The sequence below is a fragment of the Haliaeetus leucocephalus genome, unplaced genomic scaffold, assembly GCF_000737465.1.
Source record: "Haliaeetus leucocephalus isolate CR32 unplaced genomic scaffold, Haliaeetus_leucocephalus-4.0 Scaffold702, whole genome shotgun sequence".
Taxonomy (NCBI): domain Eukaryota; kingdom Metazoa; phylum Chordata; class Aves; order Accipitriformes; family Accipitridae; genus Haliaeetus; species Haliaeetus leucocephalus.
Genome location: NW_010973138.1, coordinates 77,757 through 99,465, shown reverse-complemented (window position 1 = coordinate 99,465; position 21,709 = coordinate 77,757). Strand labels below are relative to the sequence as shown.

General features: G+C 36.9%; 1 protein-coding gene across 18 annotated transcripts in view; it reads right to left on the bottom strand.

Annotated features, from left to right (window-relative positions):
* KDM6A (lysine (K)-specific demethylase 6A) overlaps positions 1 to 21,709 on the bottom strand; it is a 127,713-nt gene that overhangs the window by 53,438 nt on the left and 52,566 nt on the right. For 10 of the 18 annotated variants that reach the window (XR_775186.1, XR_775187.1, XM_010580228.1 and 7 more), the window contains 5 exons: positions 20,351 to 20,471; positions 9,601 to 9,655; positions 6,725 to 6,759; positions 4,618 to 4,683; positions 3,295 to 3,388 (listed from right to left, as the gene is read on the bottom strand). Coding sequence is in view for 15 of the 18 variants with exons in the window: in XM_010580228.1 (XP_010578530.1) it covers positions 3,295 to 3,388; positions 4,618 to 4,683; positions 6,725 to 6,759; positions 9,601 to 9,655; positions 20,351 to 20,389 (289 nt within the window). In the remaining 3 variants the exon portion in view is untranslated. Of the gene's footprint in view, positions 1 to 3,294; positions 3,389 to 4,617; positions 4,684 to 6,724; positions 6,760 to 9,600; positions 9,656 to 20,350; positions 20,472 to 21,709 lie in introns of those variants that run through there. The other 8 variants (XR_775188.1, XM_010580232.1, XM_010580236.1 and 5 more) reach the window with 1 other exon arrangement.

Genomic DNA, 21,709 nt, shown 5'->3' with positions numbered 1-21,709 from the left:
AAAGAAAACCTTATCTATTGAACAACATTTGCCTGAAGTGTTTTAAGAAGTATCATTTGGAAACTGTGGTCAAAGGCAGAAGTTTGAATATTTCATGGACTGCAAGAAACATCAGGTTAGAAGCCAAGTGGTTACAGTGCTGAAGAAAGAGTAATTTATCTTGTCTGAAGAAGGATCAAGTTAAAACCTTATCCATCAGGAAAAAAAAAAAAAACCAGGAAAAATTCCCAGTAATTTTTGCAGAGACATATACACAATTTTCTCTCATGGACTTCATGAACAAGCTATGATTTTGATTCAAATCCCAAGTCACTGAAGTTCTTAAGCACACAGAAAATACTCATGCTTTAAGAAAAAAAGGCTTATGTGTAGGTGGTTATCAGAATGCACTTGCCCAACTGTACACTGAGGATAAATGTATCAGGTGCCAGGCAAAGCCTGAGATAAAGGTAACAGTTCAGGGATTATAAACAAGGGTAAAAAAATACATTAAACAATTTCCTGCATCTTTGGAAATGTTGTGTGGTGATGTCTATTTTTCCATTTCATCAGAACCTTGCCAGACTGAAAGATAACACATCGTATCTTCAGGAGATCTTTACTGAGGTTCATTGATAAAAAGAAAGAATCTATTTCTAGGAGACAGAAATGAGAACTAGCAAACCCTATCTAGTGTCACTGCTGAAACAAGGGTTGCTTCCCGATTTCATCTTCCTGCACCGGGAGGTGAAAAAGGCAGAAAGCAAGAGAGGGTGAGGGAGAACAAACAGAAGTTTTCTACTAGAATAGCACGGGCAAAGGAAACTGGATCTCTCTTTTCCTCATGCATAAAATGAAGAACATACAGAAAGGTGGTGGTGGAAAAACACTGGTAAGCTGTGCAGTTTCCCATTTGCAAGACCTAACTCAAATTCTCAACTAGCATATTGACTACTCTTCCACTCTTGGGACATTTCTAATGTGATAAACAAAAATGCAGATTTTGTCCATACAGTCTAATTTCTAACAAATCCCTGTGTTGCCTCAGCAAGAGGATGTGATAGCCTAGCTCATGCTGCAATCATGCTTATCAATCACTCTCATGCTGAACTTGTGGCAATTGCTTTTCCCCTGATAAACATCATCATCTCAGCCTCTGAAGAGATGAGCCTCTTCCCTATTTTAGCATCTCATGATGTCTCATCCAATTATGTGGACACTAGCTAGGAATGCCCCTAGACAAAAACCATTGAGAGAGTGCTTTGGGAACCTCTACGCTTACGTTATTCTTACACTCTTCCTTATGTAACTGCTGAATACAATTGGAGAAAGAATACTGGGACAGATTTGATCTTCGGTCTCATTAATTTAATGTAATTTTAGGCAAAGAATTGTTGTCTGGACAGCAAATGAAATGGCACAAAAGAAGAAACAAACTGCTCTTATCCAACTGTACAGATCTTACTGTTATGTCTACCTGAACTAGTCAGCTCAAATGGATATGTATTTATCTGAGCATCACAGAGTTCTCCTCCACAGTGATCTGCTTTGGAAACCAGCAACAGGAGCAAAGAAATTAATAATTCTCTCACAAGACATCTGAACTTGCCTAAATTTCAACTCTGGCTCAATAAACATTAGCTAAGGAAAATAAACAAAGGGTATTTTCATGCCAAAACAATTTTTCTGTTGGAGTAATAAAAAAAAAAAAAAAAAAAAAGAGTTCAACATAGAAATACAAATATATTTTGATTGGGTTTTGCCAGTAGCATTCTGGCAGATAGCAGGTATTTTCTATTATTTTTTCTAAGCAGCAGTGTACCACCTGGACTATGCTTCCTGAGGAAGTGTTTTTATTACCAGCTGCTAGAGACGAAATCTGCAATAAACACTATACTCCGATAAATACCATTATTAACAGCGAAGAGCAAAAGAAATGGTATTATTCCTTGAATGTTCTGGTTAAGACCACTCTATACCACTCTATCCCTTTCTCCACATAGAAGCTATGCACACTACAAAACTAGGTGACCTATGCTCATTGAATAAAGGGAGTTAATCCAGTTTTTAGACAGCAGACAATTCTCAAAGTCATCACTCTTATTGCTAGCACAGAGACCTGTGGTAGGAATTTATGAATACAAACATGCGCCTTTGCTTCTATTGTGGCAACATACATCAAACGGAGTTGAAAAAGCATTGGTCAGCTACTTTGGGAAGCCCGTCTTCCATGGATTATACGTACAGCCTTTCTGGATGAAATTGCTGACAATGTATACTAGGTGGGATAATACCAAGTTAAAAAAAATTCAGAGAGGATACTGAAATATAAGCAACACTGTCATGTGACAGCAGAGAAATTGGCACCTAGAGGCCTGCAGTGAACTCCTCCAGCAGTTTCATTTGTGATTTCACACAAAAGACTCAAAAGCTAAACAAATTAGTCCATTCCAAATCCATACACGACCTGCATTACAAAAAAAAATAAAGCATTGTGGCCGTAACTTAGTGCCAGTTACAAATTTGAATTAAATGACCACTATGTGAAAGGGGGGTAAAAAAAAAAAAAAATGGGCATAAGCAGGCTAAATTAATATTTAGAATAATAAATTAGATGAAGAACATGGAGGAAGTGAATGAAGAAGTTGGGTTGAACAATTTTAACAGAATATTCTGGAAATACTTTTATAAGGCATGTAGGACAAAAGTAATTATTCTACCCACCCATTAGGAATTTTGGTCTAAAAATGATTTATCAGCTTTCTATAAATATGGGAGACGACAATTTCTAAAAAATAATACTTTTTCTCTTTTTATGTGGTTTCTTTTATGGAATCTGATGATAAACTTTTTAGTTACAGCACTAGGTTTTCATTAGATACTATAATTAAAGAGAAAGAAAAGGTTAATTTTTCATTTGCCACGTTCTTCTATTCTGCAACAGTAGAAGGGTATTTTGGTTTACTGCATTTAGCCTGGCTATTCAAGGGATGTTCTCAGAGGCAGAACAGAGAATACGGAATTCTAACTGCTGCCCTCCTTCTCTGGAAGACCACCCCCTCATTGCCCAAAACCTGTAATGCACATAGTGCAGCAAGTCTAAGAGCTTTTTAATTTTGGAAGTTTAATTAAAATCTTTTCCTCCTCTCTTATTTTCTTAATTATCTACTATTATGCATTCTATTTTGGGTGAAAATCTTACGTATCATACTCAGTGTCTAAGACTCACTTTGGAAATGGAGCCTTAAAAACCACTGCTGAAGGCAAAGATGGAAAAAAGAAACACACAGGAAAATGAAAGTTAATTTTACATACCTAACTGCTGTAAGACAGTTGCTTTTACTTGTGCAGGAAGGTTTTCGATCTGCAAAAGCTGTTCATAAGCTTCCTTTGCAGAGTGATACTTTCTCTGCAAAAGGAAAAAAGTAAACGGATTAATCATAAAGCTTACAACAGATCACCAATAGCAACGATTTCACAGCACTGACAGCACACAAACACATTGACAAAAAGTTCTAGAGTTTTGGGGGGTTTTTTGCATACAGTGCATATGAAAACTTTAATGAGTGACGTATATATATATGGTAAGAGAGTAACTTCCATAAATATAGTATTTAATATAAATTGACTACTTAAAATAATTGAGGGAAATTTGCAAATTATTAAATTTGGTCAACTCCTCATACATGCATTATACTTCTTACACTAAAATGAATATACTGCTTTCAAGGGGAATGCTTCAATGTGAGTCTACACAAATTCATCCCAGGAAATTCGTAACAGAAATGAAGATCATTGGTAATTGGTGGTTGGTATAATTTTGCCTCTCTCCTTCCTCCGGTATGTTTGAACTGCCTTTTCAACATATTTGTTGTCCTGGTAAAGAGTCCCACCATATGTAGAATTAAAACATATCCACTGATTATGCTAGAGAAAGAAGGTATGCCATCTTGTTATTTGTTATATAGTTTAACCGTGCTTAAAGCGTGGAAACATTCAATTCTTAACTCCCTATGTGAACAGGGCTTGATATAGAAAACACATTTCCAGGTTAGGATTATGGTCTTTACTTGACTTCTGGAACAGTATGAGCTGTTTAGTATGTATTAAAGATTAAGACTTCTCCATAGATGAACTTTTTTGGACTAATGTCAGCATTTATCTTCGTGTTACCCTAACAATAATTGTTTAACAGTGAACGGATTTTAAATGCTTAATTCTTCTGTTCTCCTCTCCCACAAAAGTCTAGAAGACATAAATGCTGAGGTCTGTTAGTAAGAGTATTTTTTTAACTTTCTAAAAATTCTATACAATTGTTTAAGAAAAAATGTGCTTTCAGATAATTCAACATTAGACTTCATTCTGGCAAACAGATGAAGAGCATACTAAAATAAATGGGGCTACCTAAATGCAAATGATCATGACTTAGTTACATTTGTTTTATGCAAAGAGTACACAGTACTGACTACTGATGTTTTAAAAGGGACAACTGGGAAGAAGACTCTAAACAATATAAATACCTATTAGAAGTTAAAAATGTTATAAGGTTCTTGAGATCTCACAATCACAAAAGACAACTCTGTTGATTTTAAAACCTTATTCTAGTCAGGAAGAAAAATTAAAGCAGCAATTACATACTTTCAAATGGAACAAGGGGAAGTTGGTAGAAAAGATTTTTAATTGGTGTTCATGAAATGCAGACAACTGGTAAGAAAACAAATAATATAAATAAATAAAATATCCATGTCCAGCAAAATAAAAACAATCAGGAAAAAATTTTAAATTTAGCATTGGGAACAAAACTTGTAGTTTATGACTATGAAGGATAAGCAAATGAACAGAAGTTCACTGTATAGCATGACAGCAGAGGCAGCAATCCAGATGTCAAACAGGTAAATATTAGTGCCTAATATTCACACTTTGAAAAAGATGTTTACATGCTTAGGAGGATTCAGAAAGACCTATTAAAATAGGACATGTTTTCCAGATCTAGAATATTTTTCACTTTTGTTATTTGTTGTATTATTTACCCTTTAGAAATCTGTCTACATATATACCTTAAAATATTACAGAAAACTGTCATAATGTTTACATTTGGTTTTATTTAGATATGTTAATTCCAAAGATCCGAAGTCCTTGATGTTTGGCTGCATCATGAATGTTCTTAGAAATGGGAAGGGGAACCCAACCCACCATCTTTCTTTAGGCATCGTATAAGCTACCACCCTAAATAGCTAGAGGGACTCACACTGCCACAGACGAAATAATAGAAACTAGCATTAAATACCATAAAAAACCACTGCTAACTATCAGCACTGGGCTATTCTCTTGTTCATAGGCTGGCAACCCATCACTTAAACTCCAGTACTGTGAAGGTACATAATTAAGGAATGAATTAACTTTTCCATTAAATATTGGAGAGTAGATAATTTTCAAATATATGGAGGGGTTCAGCAATCTGTAGCACTGTGTCCTTTGAAGGAAACCAGGCAACCAGCCTGCCTCCAAAAACATCTCTTCATTGTGTCAGAGGGAATATCCAGAATGAAGTTAAGACCCTTTGTGGTTCTAGATTTCTCAAATTCCAGAAAAGAAGACACCCTTCCCAACCAGAACTGTGGACAAAACAAGTCTAATAGCAGAATGCACTGAAACGTTTTTGCTATGACTTGTGTTAAAGTTCCCACTGACTGTAATTGTCAGTCAGAAAACACAGCTTAAGCACTTGTAACATGGGTCACACAATTATATAAGGCACCTGGCATAGTGACCTGAGGTGTTCAACTTCCTGTTTTACTCTCAAAAGAACTAACGTGTTGAGGATGTTTTGTCATATAAACGTGTCAGATGTGCTCCAGTGCTCAGAATGAAATCTGGACAGTGGCCAGGTAAGAACTGTAACAGTCCATGAAGTTTCTTAACGGTGTTTTGGGATGGGGGATTTCTGTCTTGTCATATAGCTTTGCACCAAATGTATTCAAAAGAAAAGTATCTTGTTTATGAAATTTGTATCTTTTATTTAAGTATGAATACCTAAAGTCATTTTTCGCTGAACCGTCAAAAAGGCATACAACATACATTATATGAGTCAGTCAAATTACAAATATGTAATAGCTATTTCAGTAGCTACTTGGTTTTAATTTACTTATATTCTGGAAGCTCAGTAAGTGTTCTGTAATTTCCCAAAAGATTCACCTAAAAAACTCTGTAGTAGGATTAGATACAGAACTAATAACACAGCTTTAGGTGCTGCTGACCTCAGATCTCAAATGTTTCTGTCACATATGTTCTGTTAAAGTTGTAAATTTCATGTCTAATATACTTAAAAGGCACCTGGGCAACTGGCTAGACTCGACTCCGTGTGTGTCTATGTGTGTATGTACAAGAAACTATATGAATATATACGAATTGAGAAACTACATATTTTTAATATCTATATATAACTTTTTAAAATATATATAATCTCATAGAAGAATTTTACTGAAAGTTATGTTTAGGGGCTTTTTTTGCACTCAACTTGGGAGACTAGTAAATATGTAAGTTTATTAAAATAGCTACTCCATTTTACAGCATGACAATCCAAGTACAAAATATTTTTATTTAGCCAAAGCAAATAAAGTTTCTTTAGTGATTCAAGACTTAAGCCTAACTTTACAAAAGCATCTATAATCTGAATTCCACAGATTGATTACATCATGTAGTTAGAAACTCAACCACACTTTATCAAAAGGACCTTAAAGCTTACCTGGATTTCATATAAGTGGGCAATGTGAAACTGAACTGTAAGAGTGGGAAAATCAAAATTGTTAGTTTTAATCAATGACAACAACAATTACAATATGTTTTTTCAAGTGAGGGATAAACAAGTTTTCAAATTTATCAATGAAAAACCAAGACAAATTACATTTTGAAGATACAAAAAAAGTATTTGTTTACATTGGTATTTTACGCTTAACATAGCAGCACTGACGGAGAATGAATATGTATCCTAACAAAGCATTAAGACTGAAAACAGACATTGCAGAAAGGCAGTCCATGGATTTTATTTGCATTCTGAAATGTAGAGTCCATTAACCTTTCAGTAAACTTAGCAAAAAAATCTCAGAGATGCACAACAAGAGAACACAGGTAATATTTTCTGTACATAACTGAGTTAGAAACAAAGATTTATTTTTTATTTTCATTCAACTGCCAAGGGACAGACTAGCCGGGTTACAGAACAGAAAACTATATTATACGCTACCAGCTTTATACAGGATCTTAAATTTAGGTGGGTTTTTTTCCTGTTTAGGAATTGTCTTTCCCCTGTTAAACTGAACTAAAAGTGTTAATTACAGACGGTATTCTGATGATTACTGTAAAGCAATCTTAAATTCCTCATATGAATTGCACAGAATGGCATAATACTACTAGCAGCTCTTGGGAGGGAAGAAAATTGCTGGCTGGAGAAAGAAAATGAAAGTTGTTCAAGAGTAAAAGCAGAGGTAAAATTATCCTCATGCTGCTCAAATCATTAAAGAAAAGGTGGAGTGCCTGATCTCTATAAGGCTTGAGAACTGCTAACCTAGACTAGCCATCAACTGGTAGATAGCTAAAGCTAGCTGAAATGAATGTAATCCCTATTCTGATTTGACAAGGAAAGAAAAATGCCTTTGAGACAGACTTTTGCCTGATGTTCTTGAGGACTACAAGTAAGAAAATACCTGTGTTTGAGCCAAGCTCAATTTATTTCAGTTACATAGATTTCTTTCTCTTGAAGCTACAGAACAGTGCGACACAGAGGTTTATACAGGTAATTTGGAGTTCCAGGGTTTCTCTCTGGGTCATAAGGGAGGGGAAGAGCTTCCTTTGTGCACTGCTTTGTCCTTTACTATAAAGAAGGTAGCCTAGTGCACTTCAGAAACCAGGTTATAATGAAATGCATCATCTAAAATTTTAATAAACTTTTCTGTGTTCCTTGCTAAAGGGCACATAACACAACCATTATGTTCACCACATCATCAAACTTCATTCTGTACTGATGAAAGAAAAACCTCTGCTTTTGTATTGGGAGTTCATTATCTAAAAAAATCTCTCTCATTTTTTTCCCCTCATAGCAAAACCCCTTCACTGTGAAGCTAAAAAAGGAAGCCATGCCGTGCAGGGCAAAGAAATTAAAGGTGTCACATTAGAGACTGCCTAAATAGAAAGAAGACATGCTTAGTACTCAAACATTTCTGCTAGGAACACACTCACTGTAATGCTGTTACTCACCCAGCCTTTAGAAATGCAAGGGCTAGAATTAAGGCAATCTCAAGCATTTATGTGACGGTACCTGTCACCCTGGGTCAGCGTGCACAGTTCTCCTTCTGCTAAGTAGTACAGGGGAACCTGACAAAGTATCCCTCATCCCTCTCCACTCCCTTCCTTTGGGTTTGTCAGACACCATGCCCAAGGCCACGGGGCAATGAAGCCTTTACATGGGGCCATACCTCTACATAAATCTGGGGGCAGCAGGGACTGTGGGGGAAGGGTTAGGAAAACCTTACAAGAATTCAGAGATACAGTGAAAACTGATAAATTTAGTGAGAAATAATATGAACTAACATGAAATATAATAAAGAATCACATATCCAATAAAAGCCTATTGACTTAGGAAGAACGCTGCAAATAATTTTAAAAAATTATCTGTGTCTGCTCCTGATAAGTGACAAAGCTTTGGAGAAGACCGTGTAGCACAGCTGGCTTCTTGGTACTGATACAGCCAGCAGTTTCACCCATGTAAAGAAACCTCCTTTCATTACCCTTGCTGGCAGAATATTCACAATTTCATCCAGCTCTGAATTAAAGAAATTCTTTTAAACACTTTATCCAATGCTTCTGAAGTTAGACTTGGAAGGTAACTTAAGCTCAACATGAAGAGCAGCATGAAGGTACCTGAAAAACTGAGGGAGTAATTTCCTTCACAACTGTCTGCCTCTTAATTCTTACAGACTCCAAAACATGCAGGAACATACGCTTATTCTTGCATACAATTCCACTAACTATGGATAAATACCTGGAGGATGCTCTGTAACAGCCTACAGTATATACTGCATATGGTAGATCATATTACACTAAAAGATTAATGTGTTCAAGTACAGACTAATATGTAGTTGGCACCTAATAAAACAATCAAATTACATTTTGTACTTTTTCTTACTTCAACAGTGTAAGACTGATGCTGAATTTTAGATCTATAAATTCAAATGGCATTAAAATGATCACTGAAAAATGACAGATTATCAAGATGCCACAAAGTTTTAAATAATTACTATTAAATGTGTGCCATGGCACAAGCACCACATTTATAAATAAATAAATAAACAGTCAAATAGTATGTTTCCTCCAGAACTCAAGTCTTCAGAGCAATTAATAAGCTAAATATAAATTTTTACTTATTCCATGTACTAAAACAATCCACAATTCCACTGGAATATCTCTCTCCATTGACAGTTGGACACAGGTTTTGTAGTCTCCCTCTCTCGGCACTGATTCTTTCGATTTTAAAGGATTGGTTCATTAAAAATTGATACAGTTGTGAGCATAAGACTTTAAAAAAATCTACAACAAAATAAATAGAAATACTTATAGGTTACTTACTTTCAGCGTTAGACAAAGTGCAGGGATTGCAGTCAATCAAAGCTAACTGAAAATGCTGAAAAAAGAAGAATGATTTGTTTTTCAAACAAAGTAATACTAGCGCTTTGGCAAATTACTAAGAATAAATCAATTTTGTGCTTGAAAATCAATACTGCATTTTACCATGTGTCTTAAAGAAACAATTCTCAATTTCTGTTCAACTGTTTACTAGAGGAAAGTAAATTTCTTTATTGCAGACAGAGCAAGGCTTCTAGTAATGTAAGATGGCAACAGACATCTTCACAAAACAATTGGGATAGCATCTGGAAGAATGATTGCATCAAATGAATCGTCAAAACTGGAAGATCAAGTTTTCCTAGAATCCTCATGGAGATAAACATTGAAGCTCTCAATATGTCTGTCTAGGAAAACAGAATACTCTTCTTTCAAATTGAGTGATTTGAAGTCTTATTAAAAAATTGATCTCTTGTCATAAAGCACTTAAAATGAGTATCTTTACATTAAAACACGAGTTCATAAAGAGTTCATAAGTTCTTACATCTGCTCCTACAGGTATTAAGCTAACTTCAGTTAAACTTTAAAGCTTGTTTACTTGTAAACAGTTTTCCTCAAGAAAGACAAAAAATATCTTTTAAAACATCTTTGCATTCTGAAGTTCTGAGCCAAGTATTTCACTCTTCTAGGAAGAGGGTCACACAAGCAGAGCAATGAAGTCTGTCTGCCAGAAAGTCCAGAATGTGAGCAATCGTTTCACAAGTGTCATGCTAATTTAGTGATCACTATTTACAGTATGAAACACAACCAAGTGTGTTAAAATGAATGGAACAGGCATACAAACTCAAGTGCCTCTGAACTCTTCCATGAACTTCATAGAAACTTTCTACACAGTGTAGAATTTGGATTAACATGTTAATTCAATAGAGAATAAGGCCTAGGAATACAGGAACTTAAGTGATAGCATTTAAAATACTACTGTTAAGAAATACAGTTACCTACAAAATACAGTTTCAGGTGGCTTCTAATGTATGAAACATTACTGATGCTCTAGTATATTTTATTTTATTAGCACAAAAATGATAATTTATCTCTGGCTGTTCAGGATGCCAAACTAGGTGGCATCAAGAGCTTACTAGTGTAGCTGGGAAGAAAAAAACCCAACAAACCCCACCCTTACTAATGGATGTATACGCAACTCGCTTTCAGTATTGTCATACTCAAGAGCTACTAGATACTATGTAACTTTCCTCATTGTCCTAATAATGCCTTGTGTATAGCATGTCTACATAACACACATCTCAAAGATTTATAACAAGAGTTTAACAGACCACCAGATTTCTAAATAAAGATTTTTAGCAGAAAAATTATTCAAAAATTAATGTATTATCCATAGCAAAGCATAAAAAAAGAATGCTGATGCTCACATGAGCTCTGAGGCACACAGTGATGCAGCTTACCTCCTCACTGGCTTTTATCAACAACATTTGTAATATACAACAGCTTTTAAAAAACGAAACAAACTCAAGTTGAATGATAACTCAAATTTATGATTTTTAATGAACATTTTAGCAATATCATTCCCAGAAGAGAGAACAGAAAACAACGAACTCACAAATACATTACTTGTAAAATAACTTTTTAACCTTAGAGCAAGCATTAAATATTAGCTTATAAATATTAAATATTAGCTTATTTCTCTGCCTTGCCTGTTCCTTTTTCTACTGTTCAGCAGTCAGACAACTTAAAATCTCCCCTCACTTACATTGCAATGCAGGTTGTGTGCCTCAGAGACATCCTTTAGTCGGTTACCATAGTGATTCTACTAACCAGGCAACTTAAAAAAAAAAAAAGACTAAATAAAAATAAAATGCTCTACTTTATATTGTATTCTGCCTGACAAAAGAAAAAAAAGGAACAGACCTATATACTTCGGCTTGTACATTGAGCATACCTATCTAAATGGTACAAAATCCTTTTTGCACAGATGTGTCATCTTGCACTGTCACTAACAATTAATATGAAAAGATAAAGCAGAAAGGAACAGCTTTGCTCTCACCTAGCAATGCTATTATAAAAAATAAGCAGATCTAAAGAGAAACGATTGACAACTGTTCGGTAGTAGCTGTTCAGAAGGGTTATTGCAGTGAGATTCACTGAGAGAAAGCAGGCAACCATATAAGAAAATCTAACCATTTTAATATTTAAATATGCCAGTAGTATCAGTGCTGTACAGTAAAAAAAAGCAGGAATAGTCTCAGCAATGCCTCCTAAAAATTTAAATTCTTACTGCTACATTAGCTGACTTCTAAATTTCAAAATCCACATTATGAAAATTTTCTAAGTGTAGTAAATTTCTGCTTGCACTGTTCACTAAGCCACAAACAGTAAAGAAATTGATAAACCGAAGCCCGTAACTACAGCAAAATAAACCATTTGCACTAAACAATTATCGCAAAGCAATACACAGAAAGCCCAGAACCTTTCAAACCAAGAACCTTTGAAAAGCACATACATGAGCAAACCTACACCTCTTGCCAGATAAATAATATATAGCTCCCCGTTAAGTATTCAAAATCAGAAAAAAAAAAGCATGCATTCTAACACATAAACCTCATCAGCAAAAAGCAGATCCACTGATCACAATTACCAGCACCAAAAAATGAGAAAAAAAAAAAAAGTAATAATTTCCAACTTCCATTTCTGCAACAAACAGAAGCGGCTAGCAAACATCTGCACCTCACTCAAGTATTGCAGTACTGAAGCTGGCTACTGCTGTGTGAAATAGTTATTATGCAGGAGAGGCCGCTGCAGTTCAGAGACGACATACAATACCTCAAGGCAGACAGCAGTCTATAGAAATTCAAATTCCGAGTAAGAGGATTTACCTAGAAGGCAGTGTTCTGAATGTTAAAAAGTAACAGGCTCTCTTCAAGAGCTGCAGCCCAAGTCATAATATACCTTGATTTGTAGCCATCTGTAATTGCACAATTATCAACAGCCTGTTTTGTCTCCTCTGGAGTCCTTGACTTGCCTCCGATTGTGGAAACAATTTCAAAGGTAACCTTTCCACGGATCAGAAGTACAGTGGATTACATATAAACAGAACTGATGAAAGCATTAGGTCTGGTAGTAAAATAACAGTAATCTGACACCGATTTAGGTAACTTGATATGTTTTCACTACTAGAATTAAGACCAATCCTCCTAACAAATTAGTCCTTTACAATTTAAGCGGTTGTTGTTTCTTTAATCAATAAATGACCAACACGAAAAGAACTGTTTTCTTCTTAGTGCAAGATTTTCAGTACTGTCTCTGTTTACATCCAAGCCTGAGACCTCAAAATAGTGATTCTACTCCCTCCTCCTCTCGAGGATGACATTAGCAAGTTTAATAGCTCTTGGTTCTGCATTTATTCAGCAAGCAAGGCAAGCCATCCTTTGAAACCTGACAATCTCACAGACTTACCATGAAGGAAAGCTCCATCATGACTCAGTAAAATTCTGTCAGGAGATGGCTTTTTCTGCCTATGTGACCTAGGTGGGATGCCTATGTTCCTGAGAGCAGCCTTTGTTCAGAGAAGTAGGGCACGGAGAGCCTTGCGTAATCGGCGGTGGCAGAGCGCCAAGCCTCCATTTGCCAGGCGTGTTTGGGGCCAGGGGAGAGGGTCAGGGGAGGACGCGCGACATGTGCTGCCACCTCAGCTCATTGCTCCGCTCCCCGGCGCCTTCTGAATTCACAACAAATTCCGCTTCCGAGACGAAGGCTGGTGTGGCATCAACGCCCTCTTACTTTTGTCCACCGTTCAAAAAAACCCCTCGAGACTGAGGAAAACTGCTACGTGGACAAGGAGAAAGCTGCTTGAGGACAGCAGAAACAAAGGTCAGGTACACACTGAAACTGAGTAACGGCAGCGCGTTCAGAAGGATCTCTTGTTTTGACTAGCTGCAAGTGAAAAATTCTCTTCAAACAGAGGTCAGAAAAGCTGTATTTTCACTAGCCAAAAGCAGGCTGCATTCGAATTTACTGACCAACATCTTACGTAGCGCACCACGGTGATTTTCACAAAGCTATCTCAACACTCGCGTCGCCTGCGTGTTTTATCGTTATTTGTGCAACATCAGAATTTCGCTATTCCCGTGTTAACAGCCTGAAGCACTGCCAGCAGCAACCAAATGCCCCAGGGAAACGGGATGACTGTAAGTTTGCCCCTGCTGCCGCAGCACCAGCACCAGCACCACTCCCCCCCCGGAGCTGAACCACCCCGGGCTGGGGCTGTTTCGGGACCTGCAGCACTCTGCCTCCAGCCCACACAGCCACCCAGGCTGCACCGAAAGCACAGCATCATCCGTGCTGGCTGGCTGTGGCTACCCAGCCAGTACGCATAGCTAGCGATTACTGCGTGCCCCGAATGCCGACCTTGCAGTTATGGCTAATAAACCTGGACCAAGGTACTTCTCGCGAGGAGAGGGTCCACAAATGAAGTAAATGTACCAGCACCAACACTCGCTAGCTTGAATGTTCAACTTCTGAGTCAACCATGTCTCTTCTTGTAGTTTGTTCTGCCCCCTCTCCCCCCCCCAAAAATGACAGAAGATGCCACACAGCATGCTAATTCAAATTTAGCATTTAGTCCTCTTTGTAATCATGACATTTCTAAAATACACCTACAGTTTTCTTTTATAGGAAAACTCCAAAATGACTCAAAAACGCAAGCAAAACTAAGTAAGAGGGAACAAAAGAAAACACTCTGTAGGCCAGACATTGTGGCATCGCAATCCACTGCCAAAACCAGTTGCACTAATAACTCTCTTGCAGTTTGATTACAGTGCCATGCTGCATTAAAAAACTTCCATGTTTTTACTTCATGTATATGTCTGTCCATCTTACGCATATGCAAACTACAAAGACTTAGAGAGCAATTTCATTCCCAAATGGCTGTTTTCTAACCACTTACATTTTCATTAAAATAATCTTTTGACTCATTTCATCTTGCTTTCCACAAAATGCTTTTTAGGTGAAGTGCTTGACATCTTGGATATCCACTTTGCAATAGCTAAAGCCCTTTGTTTTGATTTTTAATTAAAAATGTCGCTGATTAGTTTTTGGTGGAATTACAGACATAAAAAATTAAAACTTCTCATAACTGTATGTATTTTGACTAGTTAGTTTTTCTTTAATAATTAAGAATAGATATGCAAGGTTTCAATTTAACATGTTTAAGCTTAAAAATTACTAATCTAAGCACATATATATGAAAGATAACTAACTAGGTTGTGAAACAGCACCTGAAGGCTTGAAAACACAAATTTTCACTTTCATAAATAAATTTTTATTTATTACTGAGAAAAAGAACATAAAAAATGAACAATATGTCTATAACAGCTACATGTTGGCATACAATAGCTGCAGTAGCTAAAAATATCTTTCATAAAGATAATATATGTAGACATGAGAATTATTTGAATAAGTGATGGAAAAGTGTCTTGACTATAAGTAAGTACTTCGAGCTGTTCATCTATATATCAGTATTTGATTTTTTAGTATTTCATGCATATTCATGTAATTCATGCATATTTTCCCAATAAATTCTAATTTTTTCACAGCCTTTTTCTATTCCTAATATAAGCAGTATATCTTAACATTACCAACAAATGAGAATCTTTAGAAAAATAATTAAAAAATTAAAATTATATTTAAATTGATGAGTTACGGTCAAGATCAAAGCATAGGCCTGAAGCAAACTACTAGGATGGCTGTTTTGGGTATAAATAAGGAGGAAAAATTTCTAAAAGTGAAAGGCAAAATCAGTATTTCTACTAATAGGCAGATAATTGAAAACATGAGAAATTTAGTTCTCATTCTTCTAAGGGTTTTGTTGCTGGGCACAGGATGCAACTGCAGTACTTAAAAACCAAACAAAATTCCCAAAGCACAACACAGCTTGATATGCCATAAAACAACCTGCTCTTGTCCAGAGTCCCTACTGACCACCCATTACAAAAAAAAACCAAAACAAAAAACAATCCACCACCAAAAAAAACACCGAACAAAAGCAAACAAAACACCCCCTCACAAAACCAAACCCATAGAAAATCTCCTACCCACCCACTGTTCCCTCAGTGTTATTATTCTAATAAATATGAAAACCTAAGATTTCTTTTTTCCGTTACATAGTCCGTCAGCAAACAATGAAAGTGAACTGAACTTTACATTCAAAGGGCTTTCAGGATCATAGCTCTAACTCCCCATCAAAAGCACACTACGATACTTCAATGCCGCCAAGCAGAATGAGCACCAGATGGAAGACTAGTTTCCCATAGCTGCCACTTCCAACGTAACCCAAGTATTACACTAAGTAATACCAAAGCTGTAATTTTTCTTTTTTTCCCTCAGCTTCTCTTTTATGCACATCAATGGTCCCACACAACACACCCAGCTCCCCCTTCTTGTTCCACCTAGCTCTGCTCTCAGCTTCCAGCTGGACAACAGGCACTGGGGCTGCCCGATGCACAGCAACTCCAGTGTGGATGGGATAGTTCCCTTCACAGGAATTTTTCACGTCCCAGGAGACCAGACCCATGACCAGTCATTTGGTGCCTCTATTGCAGATCAAGCCAACCAGATTGCCCGGTCCTCAGCTTGCAGAGCTCAAATGGCTCTGGCGCAACATGTCATGCAGGAATGTTCTAGGAACTTCTCTTTGAAATGTCCTTCATTCTGACGTATCTGCTAGAAATTGGTTAAGATTCAAAAGTACTTAAGAACTGAGACACATGCACAAGACAGGATGATTACATACATGTATGAAAAAGGAGGCTAAAATTGAAAAAAATATATTCAATAAATAGGAGAATGACTAGGATATCAAGTGACATGCCAGAAATAATGTGGCACATACTCAGAAGCTTGAACATTTTTTCCAACTACAGTTACCAAACCAGTAAAGAGATATATTATATTCCTAGAGATCTTGCTTTATCCTCCTTTCAGGCCATCACCATGCAACCACAGCTAACACCATCGAACACAGTATTCCTAGTGTCGTTTGTAGGAAATGGCAAATGGGAAGGGGGCCACAGGACACATAGTAAAGTGTGAAAAGGTTAGGACTGTTAAATAAACCTTAACAGTATGTTGCTGCTAGAGTAATCAATAATAAAATCTCTGCCCCTCCCCACCAAGTCACTGCCAGTTGATTTTGGAATTAATTGTACTTTTCTGATGAATGGGGCAAATTCAGCTTTCATGTATCACCTCTGAAGGTAACACTACCTAACTGTCAGGTTACACAAGGACTGTTTTCTTTCCAACCAGAAAGGCCACTTTTTTTTTTCTTTAATATAAGCCCGAAGGCCAAGTAATTTTCAACAGCACTGGTATTCTTGCCAGAGTTTATGGCAATGGGATAACACAGCAGTCAAGGATTCTCTTAGTAATTTGCAAGTCTTAACTGCAGCAATGTTAAAAACACACAAAAGCAGTAATTGATTTTGAAAAAACACTGAGAGTTGATTTTATGCTTGTTAAAGAGCACTCTAGTAATTATCTTGATCATCAACATCTTAAAATAGTAAAAATTAATTTTGTGCTTAAATTGCTTACATAAAATATAGATGATTTATGTTAATGCTCTAAAATTGTGAAAAACATGGAATACATGACCTTCAGACTCCCATCTTCCTCCTTTGCCTTAAGACTTACTGACAATGACTCATCTGTTGGCAATGGTTTATTCTTAGCAATTACAGACTTAACATGAATGTTTAAATACCATCAAAAACATTATGATATTTCAAAGTATATTAATGCAACATTGGTACAATCTGTGAAATCCAGAACAGTCACAAGCGAATACCGCATGAAAAGTTGCTTCCGCTTTCCACCTCAGTGTCAAATAGGAAGCTCAACCTGTGCTATGAATTACATTATACAGAGCCCTGGGGAAAGGGTCCGTGCTCAAGGCCAGTCACTAGCAGGCTGGATCCTAAACTCCATAACCATCCTCCAAAATCCTGGATCCTTTTAAAGAGGCCCGCAAAACCAAAAACGGCACAACAAGAGAGCTGTGTCTTTTCATTACTTTGGGTTACTTATTTTTCTTTTGTGAAGAGACAAAACACTCAGTCTCAGAGAACAAGACAGACATTCTGTAAAAACATCTTTTCATACTCTTTCATCACCTCTCTCCATTTTATTCTCCTCATGCTTGTGGGTAACCACTGCAGCAGCAGTTCATTTTGTTCTCTTCACTAAGGAAGTATTTTCTGACTTGCCTCTCATATTCTTGTCACTCACAGAGTTCTGGCTTAAGGGGTTTTTTTAAACCTCAACTCAGGGATCATGCTTTTAAAGAACCTACTGCCCTGCTTGTTCTACTTGGTCTACTCCTCAATTGATATATTCTGATGTATAAGCTGATATAAGCTAATATTTTGTTCTCAAAGTAGATCACTCTCAGGACTCTACATTAAATCCACAGCTGAACTGAAAATAGCTGAAACTGTTCAAGACCAAGTAGGCTGCTCCACTGGGTCTTTTCTTTCTTGCTCCTCACTGTTACTCTCTGCTAAGGATTGCAACCTCCATAGCAAAGGAAGCAAACCAGAAACACTGCCTTAGGTGTTTCAGTCGATAATTCCAGAGTAGTTTTGTGTTATGTTTTGGACCAGAAGGGTATAAGACAGCTCTACCCACTCCTTCCCATTCATGAACTCCTGCCATCCGCCTTGCATTGGATCTAGCAATTGGGCAAATCTCAAGTTGAGCTGGTTCAGACTTCTGATCCACCTCAGTCTGCAAATGGAGAAAAAACCCCACTTGATTCAATGCAGCAGAGGGTGCTTAACAATGCAATCAGGATTGCAAGGTGGAAAATGAGACAACCTTTTAGCAACAACCTGCAGTTATATTGATTTAAGGACAATGTGAAACTCCTTAAGGCAACGTCCCCCTCCCCCCCCATGTTTATTTCATCATCCTTCTTAAGATCTTTATGCTGCTCGAGGGTAAGCTGGTTTTGTTGCTGTCATTTGTTTTCTTAAGTGACTTAATCACATTGCACATAAAAGCAATGGAATCATGATTATTTTGCATTACAAAAGATTAACTTCTTTCTTTTTTTAAAATACTTCTTAGGTGTTTTTCCCATTCATAGTTGGTGTATTGGAAACTAAAAGCTTGGTATACTCAAAATCCTTGTGATAAGCAACCTTTTTATTTTGCAAAGTTCTGAAGATCAAACACAGTAAATTATTTAGACTGAATTCTCATAATATCTAAATACTTGATTCAGTGATAGAATTACATATTTCATGGCACAGCAGGAAAGGTTGTTTATTTCTTGATCAATTTCTTCTATTAAAAATTAAAATGCAGAAATTCCTTCCACTACTTGATTACAAGTTTACTATCTCCTTGTAAATTTAGTCTTTAAAAATAAAACCAAAATGTACTTCTTCAGCACTTGTTCTATTCCCTATCATGGCAGCTGATACTAAATCTGTGCCAAAGTATAAAGAAATAGGACCACCCAAACTCTCACATAATCAATTTCCCAACAGAGTACACCTCCCCCCTTACTCTCTTTTGCCATTCATTACACTGAATCTTTCCTACTCCTATGCAATACCATCCTATCTAATCACAATTTCCAACTCCATCTGTCTCTGTAGGTGAAAGCCTGGACTCTGGATGAAAAAAGGAAGCCTGATGAGAGTTACTACCAATACTGAGAGGAAAAATTGAGAGTAACACTCTACTCTTTCAAATCTTAGACAATGTGATTCTGACAGCCTCACAAATACACCTTCCAGGAAAACAATCTGCCAGGAAAAGGAAGGCACAAGATTCTTGAAAACAAAACATTTAATGTCTTTAGTAGTTTTAGGAGAGATTAATATGCAGAAATATGTTTATAAATTACACTTAATTACAAATTACAAAATTCTCAGCCCTGCAGGTGTATTTCCCAGCACATGACACTGTTAAAGCACACTTCCTTTTTCCAAGACACACATACCTAAATTTCAAGGTCAGGAAGGAAAGAACATGGGGAGAGAGTAGGAAATGGAAGGAGGAAAAAAATGGGGAAACATGTTGCATGAAGGGAGATAAAATGACAGATAACAATGGGAGACCGAAAAAGAATGCAAGCAGTAATAAAATCTAAAGGAGTACAGAAGAAACAAAGTGCTGTACTAACAGAAACCATTTTTAACCGATTAGCCAGAAACTGTTGCCTTAGAAGCTACCTCTCAAAGCAGGAATTAAAAGAATAAAAGCAGAAACAATATTTAAAAAATATATGAGAACATTATTTTGCATAAAGGCTTTCTATTTTTAATAATTTTTAAGAACTTCCAGTTTGCAATAGTGCAGCTGGGGGCAGGGGGAGAAGAACATTGAGAAATCCAAGCTGCTAATTCTTCTCTTCTTTTTCCTCCAACTTCTTGTTTTCCTTAGCTTCCCCCCAAAATGTACTACTTTAACAAGAGCCCTACACCAAATTTTTGACCTTCTGGAGTATCAATGCTCATCTATAATCTTGCTGGGCTTTTCTGAGTATGTCTAGCACCTAACACACCTCAAATCCTACCCTTACTCTGTCTTTAGACTAACATACTTCATACTGAAGTACTTCTATTTCTAAAGCAGGTAGTATTTAACTGCTATAAGCTTATGCATTCTTAGCAGTTTTAATATGCAACACGACTTGTAAAAAACGTTAATTCAATTTGAAAGGACTTAAACCTACCTTTAAACTAGACTCATAGTCTGTGTTCACTTTGAACATAAGCCCAAGTCGCAAATGAATTTCCTTGGCTCGACAAAAGCTGGGATCAACATAAAGCGCCTCCTGAAATGCTTTAATTGCCCTGAAAGAAAAACAGATTTAAAAATTATTTTTTACTGAAGTACTCCTTTATAATCAATATTATTTATCTGACTAGAAGAAAGTTGATCAGAAAGCACTGTTACAGAAAAACATATCAAAATAGTGGTTTACATGCAATGTTTTTGGTGCATGGCTTTTGATTCTTCAAGGACTGAGTAATTTTGTACTCCAGATATCCTGGTAGATTTGAAAGTCTAATCTTTTCTATTAATTTAGAGAAACTAATTTCCTGCATGAAATACAGTAACATATCTGCTATTTCAGAAAGGATGACTCACGAATTAGTAACAAAATTAGTGCAACTTTAGAACACCACAGCGGTCATTCATGTCACAACCAACTGCTAGGTTGCTTTTGATTCCAGGTGCAGACCCCCAAGAGCAGCAGCAGAACAGAAGGCCTAGAAGAAGCGATCACACGCATCTCCTCCCACTGCACCAACCTGCTCCATTTTCGACTTTGTCCTCCCTTTCTTAGCACCAGCACCATGTAGAGACTCAGCTAATGCCTATTGCTCCATTACTTTCCAGTCACTCAATTACCTCCGGGCAAACACAGATATGAAAGCCTGACACCTCCTCTCACTGTAACTTGCTTTTCATATTCCCATGATAGGTGAAGACAGCTCTGATTCTATTTCCTTACCTTTAAATCCTCTCTATTCATGCCCCTGTTCATGATGGCACTGTACCAGATAAAAATGCTATGTAACAACTGTATCTGCTCACGCCATTCTAAACAGGACTGTTTTGCCTCTCAGACCAACTGCATAAAATTATGACAGCTGACATGCAACTAGAAGACTACAGATTTAAATTCAGAGAGGAACTGAGAAAGAAGCTAAGGCTCATTGTGTTAGCTCGCCTGAAATCCAATGACAGGTTGAAACAAAATACCTTCACACACATCACTGCTCGTACAGTGACAGCAATCAGAATCAGACTCACTTAGGGTAGATTCAAGCACCTAAGCCAGGGAGCACAGTCCCATCTGCTGTCCTAGGCAACCCCAGAGACTGATGCTGAGCAGGCAGATGGCAGGCAGGCCTATGGGGAGAATTGTACCCACTGTGGAGCAGCACAGGGACACTGCACAGGAATGAATCACACTGCCTGAAATCACACAATGTTTAGGCAAATTGATTTAATTCCTACTCTCCAAGTGCAGTATTATTTATAAGGACAAATGGTTAGCAGTTGCAATAGGAAATTCAATAAA